This window comes from Musca domestica, unplaced genomic scaffold (genome assembly GCF_030504385.1).
Source record: "Musca domestica strain aabys unplaced genomic scaffold, Musca_domestica.polishedcontigs.V.1.1 35, whole genome shotgun sequence".
NCBI lineage: Eukaryota > Metazoa > Arthropoda > Insecta > Diptera > Muscidae > Musca > Musca domestica.
Genome location: NW_026712315.1, coordinates 4,592,374 through 4,612,275, shown reverse-complemented (window position 1 = coordinate 4,612,275; position 19,902 = coordinate 4,592,374). Strand labels below are relative to the sequence as shown.

At 35.9% G+C, this 19,902-nt stretch overlaps 1 protein-coding gene across 1 annotated transcript; it reads left to right on the top strand.

The window, feature by feature from the left end:
* The first annotated feature begins 3,756 nt into the window (after positions 1-3,756).
* On the top strand, positions 3,757-19,653 carry LOC101891919 (uncharacterized). Its single transcript, XM_005180185.4, has 6 exons — positions 3,757-4,663; positions 8,867-11,923; positions 14,591-14,700; positions 16,377-16,558; positions 16,626-16,866; positions 16,938-19,653. The coding sequence occupies exons 2-6, from the start codon at positions 9,611-9,613 to the stop codon at positions 17,077-17,079; spliced, it is 2,988 nt and encodes a 995-aa protein (XP_005180242.3). The 5' UTR covers positions 3,757-4,663; positions 8,867-9,610; the 3' UTR covers positions 17,080-19,653.
* The last annotated feature ends 249 nt before the right edge of the window (positions 19,654-19,902 follow it).

Here is a 19,902-nt window from a genome sequence, read left to right as displayed (position 1 = left end):
CTGAATATTGGTATTTGTAGGTCATAATGGGTTCCAGCTCCTTTGGCGAAACATTGTATGTGTAGGTCCACGATTTGGTATAGCCCCAATATAACGATACCTGCCGATATTCGGCATTTTAATGGTTTTTGCCATATTTCTTCTAATGTTTACTTTACCCTAAGGTGGAGGGTGTTAAAAGTTTGGCCCGGCCGAACTTAATGTTTTTTTATATGTTTTTGTTTTTTTTTTATTTTTTTTTTTTTTTGGTTGGTTAGCATGTTCAATTTTTTGGTTAATTAAACTTATTTTAAAAATTGGAATTTAAAGAAATTTTTGTTTAAAAAATCGGGAATTTTTCCAAAATATTTTTAACTCCGCTCATTAAATCGCAGTTATTTTTGTATGAATATTTTTACAATGTTTTTACGATGTCCATTATTTTTGCCAAGGGACCAATCGGTGTTTTTTTTTAAAGGACCAAACGTCGTAGGTTCTTTATGAAATGTTTAGAAATCATTTCAAAAAAACTCTTGGCCAACATTTTTGGATTTTCAAGAACATTTTTTTTTTTTTTAATTGATATGCTACACAAATTCTTGGATATTTGAAGAGTTTTTGATGGACATAGTCGAACAAAAATCGTGAATTGTAAAAGTATTTTCTTTAAAATGTTGATCAAAAATTTTAACGAATTTTTTCCTTCATTAATCTTCTGGTTAAAAATCGTGTGCCTTCTGACTAAAAATCGTATATATTTGATAATACTTTTATACATTTCGTTCCAGGACCTCTTGATAAAAATTAGAAGATTTTTTTTGCAGGGACGTTTCGAGTTAAATACTTTTGAATTTAAATTACTTTTTCAAATATCTTCTGAGAAAAAATCTCGGATTTTTAAAAATATTTTTAATGGTCCTTTTTTGGGACAGAAATCGTGGATTCAATATCTTCTCATGCGTTTTTTTGTGATTTTTTCAAAAGACCTCTTGACAAAAAAATTGCATATTTTAGGAAAAATTGCAAGGACAGGGACATTTTTTAAGACCTCTCGAAAAAAAAATGATTTCTGTTCATCAAAACTTGTAGTTTTTTTTTTCAAACATTTCGGATTGTTAGAAATATTATCACATAAAAAGAGCCGTTTTAAAGAATTTTTTAGGGATTGGATTGAAATTGAAATTGGATCTACGCCATTTCAAACTTTGAAACTTTCCCTAAAAAGTGAAATACTATGGGAGATCTCGACTTCCAATGGAAATGGTATATATAAAAACGTTTCCCATCGAAATAACGATTTTAGACCCTACGCCTTTTTTGGGCCAAATCCGTTTTAGGATATTTAAAGTCGATCTAGCGATGTTCATACGTCTGTCTGTCTGTTTGGATGGCTGGTGCGCACGACAACTCTCGAAGGGGAGTGTCCGATTTGGTCCAAACTTGGTGAATCGTAATATTATTATCAATATTAAATCGACTTCGGAGATGGGCAATATCGGTCCACGCATTCCAGTACCTCCACCACAAAAGGTCGAAATTTTCAAAAATATTTTTTACTGCACTGAAGGAGAAAGGATAATCCGATTTTGCTCCAACTTTGCAAATCCTAATATTTACATCAGTGCTAGGTCAGGTGCGTAAATGGATAATATTGGGTGCGTAAATGGACAATAGGGTCAACATTTTGAATAATTACAACTTTTATGAAAAGTGATGTAAGAGTCCGATTGTCTTCAAATTACACACATCACAATATTTTTTTTTTTTTTTGACTCAAGGTCTGGTGTGAAGTTGCAATATATCGGTCTACTTCTTCTGGTACCTGCCCCACAAAACGTCAAAATTTTGAAAATTTTTGAAATTTTTATGAATTAATATTCATAAAACAGGAAATTAACATCCTTTTCCATTCAGAATTGTCACACCTCAATATTTCCATAAACACAAGATCTGTTATAAAGGTGGTAAGGATCGGACCTTTTCTTCTGGCATTTTCTCCTCAAAGGCCAGCAAAAGTTTTGAATAACCAAAACGATTATAACTGGTACTTCCCCACAAGGGGTCAAAATTTGGAGCACCTACGAAGCTCATAAAACGTGAAATTAACATCCAATTCCTTTCAGACTCGGCAAAACCCAATATTTTTATCAGCACAAGGTCTGTAATAAAGATGGTAGGGATCGGGCCATTCCTTCTTGTACCCCCTCCACAAAGGGTCAAAGTTTTTAATAACCAAGACGATTATAAAATCCAAAATAAGCATCCGGTTCCCTTCATGTTTTACACATCCTATTATTTCTACTAGCACAAGATCTGCTGTAAAGATGGGATATATCGGTCCACTTATTCTGGTACTTCCTCCACAAGAGGTCAACATTTTGAATATCAATGAAGGTCATGGAACGCGAAATTAACATCCCATACAATTCAGACCATGGTTCATCTCAATATTTCCATCAACGCAAGAATTGCGTACCTCTGGTACCTCTCCGAAATAGAGTTCAAGATTTCTCTTCTCTCTCTTCAAATTTCACACAACCCGTTCTGGTACCTCACCCACATAGGAACACAATTTTCAATACTTCTATCTTTCATGACTTGCGATACAAGTCAGCGAATCTTTCAAATTTGCTGTATTTTCTTCAGGGTGAGATGAAAAAACTGCAACCAATTTCAGACTGTTGTCATTTCTAAGCCACTCGTCCGAAGTTATTCGTGATGGAATTCACGCGTGAAAGTGTGATTTCTTTATATTTGGCTGGAACGCCACGAGTGACTATCGTTAGAGCACTCCAGCTGGTAGCGTAGCCCGACATATGTCATGGTGTTGGCCGCCATAACAGCCCATGGTCGCTCTCCGCTCGAATTAATCAACCGCGGCATCAGAATAAATCCCGAATATTATCGCGAAAATATTCTGGAGGGTATATTAAAGCCTTGGACACGCAAACATTTTGGCCGCAGACCTTGGACATTCCAACAGGACTCTGCACGCGCCACTGTGGTCACCAAAATCTCCGGATACCAATTCATTGGAGTTTTTTGGAAAGCAAGCTAGCAAAAGCACTAAAAAATACCAAAGTGTCGATCACCTCAAGCAAGAGCTTCGCCGGGAATGGACCAAAATACCGCAGAGCAACATTCGGGCAGCGTGAGACGGTTTCATTGGCCGTTTGAAGGCCATAATTCGTGCCAAAGGTGACCAATTAGAACAAATTAAAACTTATTCTAAAATTTAATGCTATTTCCGACATTTTTGCTTTCATTCGATAATTTTTTTATTTTTTTTATCTCACCCTGTAATCCTCGCATTGCTGTCTGTAATGTAGGAAAAGACACTTTGTTCCTAAAATGCACAGATTCTAAGCAATTTTAATTCGAAAATTTCGAAAAGTGTGGAGGAGAGGTTGCTGGATTTTTCCCGTAATTATTGGAAAAAAATGTTGAAATTTGTGGTACAACGTGTTGCAGAAAAACCTTCGAAGAATTGTAAGAATTTGCGAGAAGAGAAATGACAGTTTTTTCTTTAATTTATGTTTTGTTTTCATTAATATTTCTCATATTTTTTTTATTATTGCTCTAAATTCTTCTCATTTTCTATTAACATCAACATTTTCCTCCTCTTCCTCTTCCCCTTCTTCCTCTCCTTCTTCTTTTTTTTCTGTCACACACAAGAAATCTTCTGCAAAATCTATTTTTGCAAGGCCAAGTTGAAGGAATTCTTTTTCTTCTTTGGCTTTGGTTTCTTCGTTCTTTGGTTGGTCATCATCATCAACATCAACAACAACGGGAACGAGCAACGCGACAACGCCAAAGACAATTTCAATTAAATACGAAAATGCAATAACAAACAAAAATATTACCAAAAAAGCAACAACAACAACTATAATATGTTTGTTGGCCTGTCTCTTCCTCTATTCGCCGCCGTGAGAGTCGGCTGCGTAAAAACAGCAACAAAAATATTCAAGCGGCACATTTGCATAGCTCAGCTCAGTTGTTGCGATCGCCCAATGGTCATAGGAAGTCATCCTCAAGAGCATCAGTTTTGAAATGAAAACAATTTTGGGATTTTTTTTTGTTTTTGCAAAAAACAAAACAAAAACATTGTGATGAAAATAAGTGATTAAACAACATGTTTCAAAGTGGAAATTGTCAAAAGAAATACAAAATCGCCTAATTATATGACGTCACATTTACTATGATCTACCTGCCAGGGTATCGCCTAGCCAAGGCGGGGAAGTGCAAAGTGATGGTGTTTTTTTATTTTTAATTTGGCTGTCAAGTTTTATTGTTTGTTTTGATTGACTGCAAGCCACTTCAAGCGTTCTACATCAACATCAAAAACAACTACAAACGACGACAGACGTCAGATTTTCAAAAACAAAAAAAGGAAAAAAAAGAGCAGACGATAGCCAAAAAAACATAAATACAACGAGGAACACAAAGCGCCATCCAAAACAAAATTAAAAAAAAATAAATAAAACAAAAAAAGAAAAACTACATTTTCATTCAGTGCCTGATCTAAATTTGGCAAAAAAAAAAAAAAAACAAAAATAAAATAAATTAAAAGAGAAAAAAAAACTTAAAATTGGTAAAAAGAACAAAGCAAAAAACATAAAAATAAAAGAGAAAAAAATTAAAATTGATAGAACAAAAAAAAAATGTGTGACGCACCGCTTCAGAAGTTGAGTATTGCCACTATTTTGTTAACATAATTTACAGCAAATTCAAATCTCGTGATGGGGGGTGGTGAAAATTGCTCGATGACAAAGCAGACAATATGACACACACACACACACTAACCTATGTTCATAGATCATAATTGGAGGTGGGAATTAAAAATAATTGTGAATTTTTGTGGATGTCCTTAGAAAACATTTTTGAAGAACTTTTCAAGCCAAAATCGTTAGTTTTTATACCCTCAGCCATATGGCTAGGTATACCTTGAGCCATATGGCTACAGAGGATATATATCATTTGATACACCCAAAATGTGCCTCATATAAATAACGGTTTTAGACTCTAGGTCTCTTTGGACCAATTCCGTTTCAGGACATTTGGAGTCGATCTAGCAATGTCCGACTGGTTTGGCTGTTGCGCACGATAACTCTCGAAGGGAGTATCCGATTTGGTTCAAACTTGACACATCGTAATATTTTTGTCAATCTTAGACCGACTTCGGAGATGGGCAATATCGGTTCACTCCTTCTGGTACCTCCCCCTCAAAATGTCAACATTTGCAAAGAAAATTTTTGACTGCACAGAATTTTTTTCAAAACCTAATATTTGCGTGATGCAGTGATTGCTAGGTCAGGAGAGAAAATTGACAAATTCGGTTCGGGTGCCAACAAGTACCTCCTCCATAAAGGGTCAAATTTTTTTGAATAATTATAGGTCTTATAAAATCAGATGTCTTCATTGTCTTCAAATTTCACACATCCTTTTATTTTTATTAACCCAAGGTCTGGTGCCAAGGTGGAATGGGCAATATCGGTTCACTGCCTCTGTTACCTCCGCCACAAAAGGTTTTGCACCAACTTTGCAAATCCTAATATTTTCATCAGCGCTAGGTAAGGTGAGAAAATGGAAAATTTCGGTCCACCCCCATCAAGTACCTCCTCCACAAAGTGTCAAAATCTGGAATAATTATAACTCTTATAAAATATGATGCAAGATTATCTTCAACCTACACACAGCACAATATTTTTTTAAACTCAAATTCTGGTGTCAATGTGAAATATATCGGACCGCTCTTTCTGGTACCTCACCCACAAGAGGTCAAAATTTTGAATAATTATAACTCTTATAGAATGTGATGTTAGAGTCCGATTACACACACACCATAATATTTTTATTAACCCAAGGTCTGGTGTAAAGATGGAATATATCGGACCGCTCCTTTTGGTACATCCCCCACAAAGGGTCAAAATATTGAATATCCATCCATGAAGCTTATAAAATGTGAAATTATTCAGCTCACACCATTCAGACTTGTTACATCTCTTAAGAATTTAGAACAGGGATCTCTCTGCTAAATATCATAGATTTTTTAAGAGTTTTTTTTTCGAAAAATTTATTGTTTTAATAAAATTTATTTAAAAAACTTCCGACTATAAAAACCTTCCGAATTAAAAAAAAAAAAAAAACTAAAACAAGTAAAATAGTATCAGTCGGTTTTGCCGACAGATGTATACCCCCAGCCTTGAGCTATGAATGTGACAGATTTGGACTATATCGACTACTTCTTGTACTTTATATGAAATATGTACACATTTTCGGAAAATGGAAATATGCGTCAGGTAACAGATATAGCACACCGAAGTATTTCATTTTCTTACTTCATCTAATACAGATAAAATATATTGGTATGTGCAAAATTTGAAGGAAATCGCATCCAATTTACATATTCATATCAGAATACTGATTAAGAGAAATATTTTAGATCTAGGAAGTTGTAAAGAATCGCCGACTTGTTTCGCAAGTTATGACAGTTATAATTTGGCAGATGTATATCATCTTCACAACAGATCTTGTGTTAGAAATAATGTCTGTATGTGGGAAATTTGAGGAGATGGATGGATGCTTTTGGATGCTTTTTTCGAATTCCTTGATCGTTTTGATTTGAAAAATCTGGAACCTTATGTGGGGAGTTACCAGAAAAAATGGTCCGACCTCTGTCATCTTTATAACAGATCTTGTGTTGATGAAAATATTGAGAAGCTCCAAGTCTGAATAGAATCAGATGTTAATTTTGCGTTTTAAGAGCTTCATGGATACTTAAAATTTTGACCCTTTGTGGGGAGGTACCAGAAGGAATGAACCGATGTATTCCATCATTGACACCGGATCTTGGGTTAATAAAATTATTGGGATATGTGAAATTTAAAGACAATCAGTCTCTTACATCATCCAAGTCTGGATAGAATCGGATGTTAATTTTGCGTTTTATGAGCTTCATGGATACTCCAAATTTTGACCATTTGTGGGGGAGGTACCAGAAGAAGTGGACCGATATTGCCCATCTCCGAACTCGATCTAAGTTTGACAAAATATTACGTTGTACCAAGTTTGTACCAAATCGGATACTCCCTTAGAGAGTTATCGTGCGCACCAGCCAGACAGACAGACAAACGGACATCGCTAGATCGACTGCAAATGTTCTGAAACGGATTTGGTCCAAAGAGACCTAGGGTCTAAAACCGTTATTTCGACTAGGCACGTTTTGACCATATCAAATGATATATACCCTCTGTAGCCATATGGCTGAGGGTATAAAAATTGAAATAAGGATTTTTTAAGAGCCTCTTGTCAAAAATTGGGGATTTTATATGAATTTATTTTAAGAACCTTCCGAGAACATTTAGAAAAAATTTTAATCTCCCAGGATAAACTCGTAAATTTTTAATAATTAATTAATAATTAAACAGTTCTTCGAAAACATCTTAAACAAAAATCGTGCTGTTGTGGGGAATTTACAAGAACCTCTTGACTAAATATCCTCGATTTTTTAAAAGTTTTTTTTATTTATTAAAAAAAAAAATTGAAACCAACCAACAAAAAGTTTTGAATTTTTTAAACATTTTTTTTTGGAGAACCTCTTGTCTACAAATTTGGATTTGTAATAAATTTATTTCAAGAACCTCCTGACAAGATATAGTGAATTTTTAATGAGTATTTTCAGGATAAAATGGTACATTTTTAATAATTTAAAAATCACAAATATTTTTTTTAGTATTTTTGTTCTTAAGAATTTATTCTTAGGAATTTAGTGCAAGGAATTCCTGACTAAATATCAAAAAAAAATTTTTTTTCAAAAAGTCTATCTATTTTTACAAAAAAAATGTTTTTTTAAAGATTTTTTTTCAAGAACCTCTTGTCTACAAATTTGGATTTTTAATGAATTTATTTCAAGAACCCCCTGACAAGATATAGTGAATATTTAATGAATATTTTCAGGATAAAGTCGTAAATTTTTAATAATTTAAAAATCACAAAGGTTTTTTTTTGGAATTTTTGTTGGATTTCTTAAGAACTTATTCTTGGGAATTTAGTACAAGGACTTCCTGACTAAATATCAAAAAAAAATCTATTTTTTTAGAAAAAAAATTTTTTTTACAAAAAAATGTTTTTTAAAGATTTTTTTTTTCAAGAACCTCTTGTCTACAAATTTGGATTTTTAATGAATTAATTTCAAGAACCCCCTGACAAGATATAGTGAATTTTTAATGAATATTTTCAGGATAAAGTCGTAAATTTTTAATAATTTAAAAATCACAAAGGTTTTTTTAGTATTTTTGTTGGATTTCTTAAGAACTTATTCTTAGGAATTTAGTGCAAGGAATTCCTGACTAAATATCAAAAAAAAACATTTTTTTTCAAAAAATCTGTGTTTTGGAAAAGATATTCAAAACACCTCCAACAAAAAAATTGATTTTTTCGAGAACCTTTTGTCTACAAATTTGGATTTTTAATGAATTTATTTCAAGGACCCCCTGACAAGATATAGTGAATTTTTAATGAATATTTTCAGGATAAAGTCGTAATTTTTTTAAAATTTAAAAATCACAAAGGTTTTTTCTTGTTGGTATTTTTGTTGGATTTCTTAAGAACTTATTCATAGGAATTTAGTACAAGGATTTTCTGAATAAATATAAACGATTTTTTAAGAGTTTATTTTCAAAAAATACGATTTTTAAAAACAGATATTCAAAACCCTTCCAACAAAAAAAGATTTTTTAAGATTTTCTTTTTAAGACACTTTTGTTTAAAAATGTCGATCTTAAGAGTCTTCCAGAATAAATTCGTAAATTTTTAATTGTTTAAAGGTTTTTTTTAATATTTTTAATTTCCATAAACATTAATTTTCTTTTTCCTCATCTCTTTCCAGCTTCTTCCTCACGACCAGCAAGCAATCGAATAACCCAGCCCTTAAAATATCCTCCAGAATCATTGCCTATGAGAAGATCTAAGCTTAAAGAAGATTTGAAGAAGATATATAAAAGCTGCGAGATACAGCTGACCCCGAAGAGGAATATCTCAATTTGCTGACGAGACAGAGAGAACGAGAGAAAGAAAGAGAGAAATCTGAAGCAAATCCCCTTTAAAAAAGGACAAGAAAAAAGAGAAAGAAAGTCAAAAAGATAGTGAGATATCAGACAAAGGCTCGCTTTAATATTTCCTTAATGAAGGAATAAAAAATCTGTGCTCAATTTTTTCATAAGACAAAGGAAAAAGAACGAACGTCTTAAGAGAGTCGTTAAGAAACTCCTCAAACCAAAAAAAAAAAACAAAGGGAGGAGACAAGAAAAGGCCAAGAAACCCTGTTTTCCCCGAGAATCAACCAATCAACAAAGTACAATAATTTAAAAAAGGATCTTAAATCCAAAAACCAACAACAAATTATCTACAAATACCCCAAAAATTGCTGAAACTTATTGTGTTCAATTAGAGAGAGAGAGAGTGAGAGCGATAAACAAAAGCAACTTCGTACTTTTTTATAAGAGAATAAAAATAAAAAGAAAATTGAAAACTCACAATAAAAATTAGAAGGAAAACTACATTTTCCCCAACACCACCACAAAGTAGTTCCAGGAGATACCCACACACACACCCCAACCTCCTCTCCGCCCACATGGAAAGCAGTTGTAAGATTTCAACAAAAATGCTTGACCTGAACTCAACTTCAAATGCTGAAGCCCTAACGCCAGCATCCCGTACTGGGGATGTTACAACGCCCCTGATAACAAAAACAAACCTACCTCCTGCCGCCACCTCCGTCGTTACACCCGCTGCCAATCACAACAACAACAACAGCAAGACCAAGCTTAACGGCAGCATTTATCAGCCGCTGGCCGCCACACCGCTGAACACGAAAACCGACGACACCTCCCTGCTGGGGGTGGCCACATCGGCCAAAACCACACCCCTGAACAAGTCCATCAAACATGACCTCTTTCCGGAGGTGACCTTCTGTAATCTCTCCTCCACAGAGGATCTGGGAGAACGTTCCTCGCGTCATCTCAAGAACAGCATTATCAACATCAGCGATGTGAACGGTACGCTGAACAACACCTCCAGCTCCTCCTCCACCATGGCCAATGGCAGCAATGTCAAGAAGCGCAAACGCTTGATATCCAACGAATCCGGCGATTCAATAGAATCGGGATTGAGCGAAAAGAAGAAACCGGAAATGCCGGATGGTGGCTATGGCTGGGTGGTTGTCTTTGCCTCTCTGGTGGTGTCGCTCATCGCCGATGGTTTATCGTTTTCCTTTGGCCTCATCAACACCGAGTTGTTGGCCTACTTCGGAGAAAGTCCCTCGAAGACTGCCTGGATTAGTTCCCTGTTCTTTTCGGTGCCACTGCTAATGGGCCCCATCTGGTCCAATCTGGTGGACAAATATGGCTGCCGCAAAATGACTATTCTCGGAGGTCTGGTGTCGGCCATTGGCTTTGGCCTTTCCTCGATTTGTAATTCCGTCGAAATGCTCATGGTCACCTTTGGCATAATTTCCGGCCTGGGCCTCGGCATTGGCTATGTTACGGCCGTAGTTTCCATCGCCTTTTGGTTCGACAAGAAACGGACATTTGCCACCGGTATTGGTGCCTCGGGCACCGGTATCGGTACCTTCCTCTATGCCCCGTTAACTCAATTGCTGATAGACAACTACGGCTGGAGAGGTGCTACTCTGATCCTGGCCGGCACCATGTTGAATGCCTGTGTCTGCGGTGCTCTGATGCGTGATCCCGATTGGTTGATTGAGGAGAATCGCCTGGAGAGTCGTTCCCAAAGTGTTACCACATTTTCCAATTCCAGTGTGTGTCTGGAGGAGATCAAGAAGCTGCTGGACACTGGAGCCACCAAGGAATATGTGCTGGACACTCTGGTGACGAAGAACAACACCGAGGCCAATCAACAAATTGATGATCCCCATGAGGGCCACATGAAAAAGTATCGTAGTGAGTTGTTCCTGCCCACGTTTCTTGGATCGCAGGACTTGGATTTGGATCTGTACGAAGTGAAGAGTATGAGTCGCCGTTCGCTGCGTCACAAAGAGGGTGCCGAAGCTCCCTCAAGGGAAAATCTCCTGAGCATGTCATCAGTCGGCAATCCCTGTATGAATACCACGGCAGCGGTTATTGGCTCCCCGGATGACACCATGATGGGTGGCATACCCTCAGAGGTGGCGGAAAATGCCAAACGTCACATCTTGGCCTCCATTGAAACGCTTTCGCCTTCCGAGAAGCGCTCCTCCAATGACATACCTCGCTCGCCCATGAACACCTCCCTGGCATCGCTGCGTTCGTCCATCGATGAGGGTTATCTGACCCAGAAGTATTCCCGGGAGCACAATCAACACAGTGCCGACCACTATGCTATTTCCCGCTACTCGCTCAACGAGAACATTTTCTTTGCTGCCAAAAACATGTCAGCCTCCTACAAGGATTTGCGGGTCAATGGCTATCGCCACAATTCCGTGGACATTCTCAATCCAGAGGTTCATTCCTATTTCAGCTGTGCCAAAGACGAGGGTGGCGCTGCCCTGATTGAGGCCAATCTACGCAAACACAATGAGCTGGCCGGCGGCATGATGCGTAACGGAGCAGGAGCAGCAGGTGGTCCGGCAATAATACAAATTCCCGAAAACGAAACGCTGTTCGGCCAACAGCAGCAGACAAATAAAACGCTTTTGAAACGCACCCGCACCGACAGCATCACCGGCATGCGCCGCCTCTCCAAGTCACGCAAGCCCACCTATCGTTCGAATCTACGCCGGAATATTTCGATACGTAATTCCAATTTTCTCAAGGATATGCGTATCCATCGAAATTCGATACATTATCGTGGTGCTATGCTGAATACACATCGGTATCGGCTGAGGGCCTCATCGTGTCCGAACATCTATCGGAATTCAATGACCACCATTGCCAAAGAAGATGAAGATGTGAGTATTGAAGATTTGAAAAGGAGCTTTTTTTGTTCGATTTGCCAAGTTTTTTCGAAGTGTGTACTTGTGTGTACGAAAAGTACTAAATGGTACTAAATTTAGTACAATTTCGATAGAGCTGGAATTCGGAAATTTTGAAATAAGATTACTATTGCCTTCTGGGACTGTGGAATGTAGGTAGTTTTGGAAATTCGTACTCATATGTACCAAATGGTACTAAATTTGGTATAATTTCGATTTGGGTGAACCGTTAGAGTTGGAATCCTGAAATTTGGAAATAAGATTTCTATTGGACTGTATGATGTAGGTAGTTATGAAAATTTGTACTTGAGTGTACTAAATGGTACTAAATTTGGTACAATTTAAATTTAGGGAGAACCGGTAGTGTTGGAATCCTGAAATTGGAAAATAGTCTTCTATTGGATTGTAAGATATAGGTAGTTATGGAAATTTGTACTTAAGTGTACTAAATGGTACAAAATTTGGTACAATTTAAATTTAGAGAGAATCGGTAGTGTTGGAATCCTGAAATTTGGAAATAAGATTTCTATTGGATTGTATGATATAGGTAGTTATAAAAAAATTGTACTTAAGCGTACTAAATGGTACTAATGTATGTAAATGGTACAATTTGGATTTGGGTAAACCAATAGAGTTGGTATCCTGGAAATTGGAAATAAAATTACTGTCGGAGTGCGGGATTGAAATATGTACTTAGTTTTCGAAATGTTGTACTTATATGTACTAAAATGTACTAAATAAGTACAATTAACAGGGATGAAATCCTAAAGTTTAGAATTGGGATTTCTGTGGAAGTGTCGGATTGGGGTACATAGGAAGCTTTGAAAATGCGTATTTACTGGCCATGTAGATCCACGTCTTCGTATAGCCCCCACATAACGGTACCTCCCGATTTGGATATTCTGATGATTTTAGAAACATTATTTACCGGAACTATTTCAAATTTTGTATTTGAATTTCATAATAAATACTACAGCCTATGAAAGAAAATTGTCGGTGCAGGTCCACGTTTTATAACCCCCATGGTACCTCCTTATAATCGGAATTTTGATGATTTTAGCTACATTATAAACAGATTTTTTTTTTCAAGTTTCGCATTTGAATATTGTAATAGCTTGTGACAAAAATTTCCTATGCAGGTCCACGTCGTCGTATAGACCCTAATATACGGCTATATTCGGTATTTTTAAGATTTTAACAGAGTTTTTAACGGATTTTATTTTTTTGAAAATTGTTATATTTGTACCAAATGGTGGAGGGTATTCAAAGTTCGGCCTGGCCGATCTTACAGCTTTTTTACTTGTTTTCCAAAAAGCTGGATAACGAATGTTTTCTATTCAGAGACGGAGAAAACCAAATTCGGCAGTTCATCACTTTCGACCAAGCGAAGCAACACTTTAGCTCTTTTGAGTCTATTTTCTTTTTGTTGCGGTGTAAGTTCTTGCACTTTTTGGAATTTCAATGACTTTACCCCGAGCTCACTTTTCAATATTTTCCGGATGGAATATTACGATATATTCTGCTCACGAGTCATTTTTCGGCCAATGCGACGCGGTATTCGATCAAGTCGCTTCTTTATTTTTCGAACCATTTCTGCTGATGTTGCTGTTTTCTTCCGTCCACTTCATTGACATATATCGGGCTACGCTACCACGGTCCGGTAACGAGCCATGATATGAGACACAAAAGATTTATTCACATTTAACGATAGCCCCTTGTGGTTTTCCAGCCAAATATAAAGAAATCGCACTATCATGCTTGAACTTCACCACGAATAACTCCGTTTCTGGAAAATTCTCACCAAAATGCTTTGGTACGCTTGTAAACAATATAATGAGCTGTCACTGGAATAATTTTAACAGCTGTCGGACGAGTGGCTTAGAAATGACAGCAGTCTGAATTTGGTTGCAGTTTTTTTATCTCACCCTGTATAGAGGTGTAATCCCGAAATTTGACATTGAGGTATGGTTTCTGATGTTGAGATATGGCGGTGGAAATATGTATGTTTTGGAAATATGTACGATAGTTGTACTAAATGGTACCAAATTTGGCAACGGGGGCAATTACATGGCTGAAAGCCTGAAATTTGATATTTAGGTCACTGTCGGTATCTGGCATTAAAATATGTAGATTATTTTGAAAATGCGTACAACTATAATTGTTCGAAAAGTACTAGATTGGGTGTTAGGTGAATAGGGTAGGATTGGAATCCTCATATATGATATTGAGGTCTATATTGGTGTCTAGATTAGTATAGTGTAGTGATAATTGTACGAAATTGTACTAAGTGCTACAAAATTGGGTTTTGGGTGAAGTGATCTGTTGGTATCTGAGATCGAGATATATGGAGGTGGTTGTGGTAATATGTACCATAATTGTACGAAAAGTACTAAATTGTACTTAATTTGGTATTGTGTGAAGAAATAGAGTTGAAATTCTGAAATTTGATATAGATGTCACCATAAAGGTCGGGTTTGAAAATGCATACTATAATTGTTCGAAATTGAACTAAATTTGGTGATGCGGGAAGTTAAAGACCTTGGAGTTCTACAACAGATCCATACTGTGCTCCCATATTGTTATTTATTTCTCACGATTTATAAATACGTATTTAATTTTTATTCATTCTTTCTTCTCTTCCAGACGTGGTATGACAATCTCATCGATACAATGAAATCAGTTTTCGATTTCTCACTATTTAAGGACATTAAATTTACGTTATTTAATTTATCAACATTATTCCTATTTATTTGGTAAGTATGAACAAGTTAAGAAGTATAAGTCGGTTTTGCCGACAGATGTATACCCTCAGCCAATGTTCGATTGTTTAAATGTATTTTGACTTCTATTTTGAGTATTGAAATTGTTGATCCTCTATGGCGTAGATTCCGAAGCAATGGACCAATATTGTCCATTTCGTATCGTGCCAGGTTTGGACTATATCGGATTTTATGATCGTTTTGTTTTTTTTTTTTTTTTCAAAATTTTGATCCTTTGTGGCGGACGAATCAGAACAATTGGTCAATTGGAAATATTGAGATGTACCAAGTCTGAATCGAATCTGATGTTAATTTCGCGTTTTATTCGCTTCATGTGGATATTATTCAAAATTTGGACCCTTCGTGGGGGAGGTACCAGAAGGAGTGGGCCTATATATCCCATATTCACAGCAGATCTTGAGTTAGTAGAAATAATGGGATGTGTGAAATATAAAGAGAACCGGATGCTTATTTCGGATACTATTATCGTTTTTGTTATTCAAAACATCAATCCTTTGTGCGGGAGGTACCAGAAGGAATGGGCTGTAGGCTGTAGTATCCATTACGAACTTCAAATGCCAAATATGATGAATAATCCGGTGAATAATGTCGATAAAATCATCAAAATACCGAATTTCGGGGGTACCGTTTTTATGGGGGCTATACGAAGACTTGGACCGGCACAGACAATTTTCTGTTATAGGCTGTAGTATTCATAACGGACTTCCAACACAAAATTTGAAACAATTCCGGTGAATAATGAATAATAAATCATCCAAGTACCTAATATTGGGAGGTACCGTTATATGGGGGATATACGAAGACATGGACCTGCACACACACTTTTTTGTTTTAGGCTGTAGTATCCATTAAGAACTTCAAATTCCAAATTTGAAACATTTCCGGTGAATAATGTCGCTTAAAGTCATCAAAGTACCGAATATTGGGAGGTACCGTTATATGGGGGCCATACGAAGACATGGTCCTGCACAGATAATTTTTTGTCTTAGGCTGTACTATCCATTACGAACTTGAAATACCAAATTTGAAACATTTCCGATGAATAAGTGGCTAAAATCACCAAAATACCGACAAAAGGGAGTTACCATTATATGGGGGGGCTATACCAAAACATGGACCTACATCACCCATTTTCAATAACAAAAGTCCTGCAGACATAATACACATTTGAGTAAAATTGTATCAACCTACTTAATTTCGTTCGGAAGCTAGAGTGATTTCCACGGCGGACAGACGGACGGACATCGCTAAATCGATATAGAATTTTATGCTGATCAAGAATATATATATACACTTCGTGGGGTCTAAAATGTATATTTCGAGGTGTTACAGATGGAATGACAAACTTTATATACCCTCCATACTATGGTGGCAGGGTATAAAAAGGTAAAGACATTTCAAAAATTAATAATATCCATCTCTGCATTTTCTGCAATTTATTATTAAAAAATTTTACTGCAAAGAAAACAGGTTTCGATCTGTGATTGAATTTTGCCATGAGATTTTCCAAAGTTCTTTAGAAGATTAAAATTTTTCTGAGGGTATTCAAAAAAAAAAAATAGAAATCTTCGGGAGTTTTCTATAGGCTCTTTAAAATATTTAAATTTAAAAGACAATTTATTTATCTCTCTCTTCCTCTTAAATTCCAGGTTCATTATACCCTACCTTTATTTGCCCGAGTTTATGAGAAAATATGACTACGATGCCAATGACAGTGCCCGTTTAATATCGGCGATTGGTGTGGCCCAAACGATTGGCATGATTGGTTTGGGTTACATTGGTGACTGTTCCTGGATGAATGTCAATGTCTGCTATTCGGGTTGTATGCTACGTAAGTACCAAAAGCAAAACTGTTGATTCCAAATTTTGTTTAATGTACCTTTCCTTCTTCCCCCCAGTTTGTGGCCTTTCGGTGGTGCTGATGCCGTTGGTTGTAAGCAGCTACAATATGCTGTTGACCCTGTGCATTATTTTCGGTTTCACCTTTGCCAGCTCATTTTCATTTACGCCTAGTATTTTGGTTAGTATAGTTGATCTAGACGATTTCACCTGTGCCTATGGTCTGGTACTGTTGGTGCAGGGTGTCGGCATGATTGCCGGGCCACCAATAGCTGGTGCTATTTTTGAGGCAACCTTAAGGTGGGTAGTAACTGATTTTTGTTTTTAATATTTTCAAAATTAATTGTTTTTTATTTTTTGTCGAATTTCAGATGGGATGACACATTTTATTTTGCCGGTGTCTTTATAGCTTTGTCAGGTATTTTGTCATATCTGATTGAATTCTGTGAAAAGAAAGTCAAAGAAAGTGATAGCGATGTTTCTGAATTGAAGAAAATTAACCTCATACATTAATAAGTTTGTAAGCGAAAGCAAATCACAAAACAGAGAAGAAAAAAAAAACAACTACAAAAATTATTAAAACTAAAAACACATAACTTATGTTAATAAAAAAATAACTGCAGCAACAAAACAAATTAATAATAGAAAGAAAAAAAAAACTAAACAAATGTCGATTATTATTGAAAAAAAGCTAAGCAAAACAAATGTAGTTCTAAAAAAAAAAAAAAACAAAAACATAACCACACTTTTCATTTAGAATACACATACTTAGAAGAGGGGGAGGTCATCAATCTATGGAGAGATTTTCAAGGAGGAAAACGGGATTTGGAACCTAATATTTCATCTCTACCTATTTTCTCTTGAAACTTTCTTCTAGATGTCATTTCCCATAAATCTTCTAAAACTCACACACACACACACACACACACACATACATAAACATAAACACATAGAAGAGTCAATCAATTAATTATCTTTAGTAAAATTGAAAAGTTAAGTAGTTCTTAGTAATTCTTTGTTCGTTATGCCCGATTCAGCCCAATTATGAATATCCGAGCGTAGCATTCTATTCCCACGGAAAGTGCATTATTTTTTGGAAAGGTATTTTGGCCAATCACGAATAAATGAGAAGAAACAATTGGTAAAGATGGCAATGCGAATGGGTCTTATTTTCGTATCGTGTGAAACCTATTTGTGGCACAAAGACCTAAAATGGTAAAGACTGGACAAAATGCATTCTGGACAGATGGTTTGTGTCTGTAACAGCCCATGGCAGGACCATGTAAATATAAACAAGTAAAAAATATTACTTTTAATACCCTCCACCTTAGGGTAAAGGAAACATTAGAACCCATCAGGACCTACAAATACCAATTTTTAGACATATTCATGGGAAAATGTGCCAAAAGTCATCAAAATACGGAATATCGGGAGGTACCGTTATATGGGGGCTATACCAAATCATGGACCCATACATGCAATGTTTCGCCACCGGAGCTGGAACCCATTATGACCAGCAAAATACCAATTTTTAGACAAATCCGTGAAAAAATGTTGCCAAAAAAATTAAAATACCGAATATCGAGAGATACCGTTACATGGGGACTATACCAGAACGTCAACCGATATATCATTTTCAATACCAACCATCCTAGACACAATACAAATTGCTCTGCTAAATTTTGGCGCTCTATGTCAAATAATGTGGGCTGTATTGTGATTTCAACAGACAGACAGACCGACATCGTTAAATCGACTTAGAATTTTATGCTGGGGTCTACGACGAATATTTAAGGATGTTACAAACGGAATGACAAAGTTAATATACCCTCCTTTCCAAGGTGGAGGGTATAAAAACACATTTACAAAAGAAATGACAAATTAAACTTTGAAAAATCCTAAAATTGGGTTTCAAAATTCTATTCCATAGACTTTCCCAATTAATTGCATAATGCCTGAGTGGGTTAAATCGCATAACATTGCTAAATATGTTGTTACGATATCATAACACTGTGGTCAGGATATTATTTTTTTGTGCATTTCTTTGTAACATGGAGAAGGAAGCGAGATAGACCCATAGTTACTTTTTTTTGAGGATCCTCATAGCATCACTTTCTGAGTCGATTTATGCATGTCAGTCCGTCCGTCCGTCTGTTCATGTACATTTGTGTATATTTATTGTCCGATTGAGATGACAATTTCCAAACAATGTTTGTTTGGCCCAAGGACGAACCCAATTGGTGAGAATCGGTTCAAATTTAGATATAACTCAGATATAATACCATCAACCGATTTCGGCTTAATTGTGCACCAAATTGCCAATATCAGTCCAAATGACCCGAATTTGGGCCCATCCGACTGAATTTAGGCTCGAAGCAAGTACATCAAATTTGGAGAAAATCGATTCAGATATAGCCATAGCTCCCATATATATGTTTCATTCGATTTGGGGCTTTAAGGCCCTCACATGCGTAATATGCACTTCACAAGAATGATATTCGGTACCAAATACCTTATGGAACTCAAAAATACCTCCGCGAAATTTTATCGAGATCGGATCAGATTTGGATATAGCTCCCGTAACATGTAATATCAGCCTAAATTGAATGGCTTTTTTCATATTCAACCGAATTGCACCATTTGGTGAAACTCGGCCCTCGATATATCTATTGCTCCAATAAATATTTTTTAATATAGTCCTTATCGAAGACATATCATGCACTAAACAGCAATGTTATTTGATTCAGAGTTGGTGTGATGATCCACTTCACATAAATTCCTAATACAAACTGTATTGTTACGGGAGAATTTTGACCTTTCCTTACTGTTTTTTTTTTTTTTTTATTAAAATTAAGCAATTTAAACCAAAATAATTTACAATATTAGGTTTCGAATATATGTGTCGAATGGACAACATGTATCTGTGGAGCAACATAAAGGTTTCAAAATACAATCTCGAATGGGAAATTTTGAACAACTTATCTTAGTCACTTTAAAAAAATTGTGATAAAATCCAAAAATAATTTAAAAACAATGTTTATAAAAATTCATTGAAAGTGTGGTAGAAATTATTGTTCTTCAAAAGAATTCAAGAAACCCTATTTGATGATGCCAACCCCTGTAATCAAGTTCCAGTTGTCCAATTGGATATAAAAATCGATAAAATTACTTGATTTGAAATATTTCAATTTCTTTGCAACCTTTCGTTTGGTGAGGGATTTTTTTCTGAAGTAAAATTCTATTTCGAAAGCATTACTTTTTCTTCCTTGAAATTATTTTCCGAGAGAAATTGTGGTCTATGATCGGAAAAAGGTGAACAATTCCACACGGAATTGT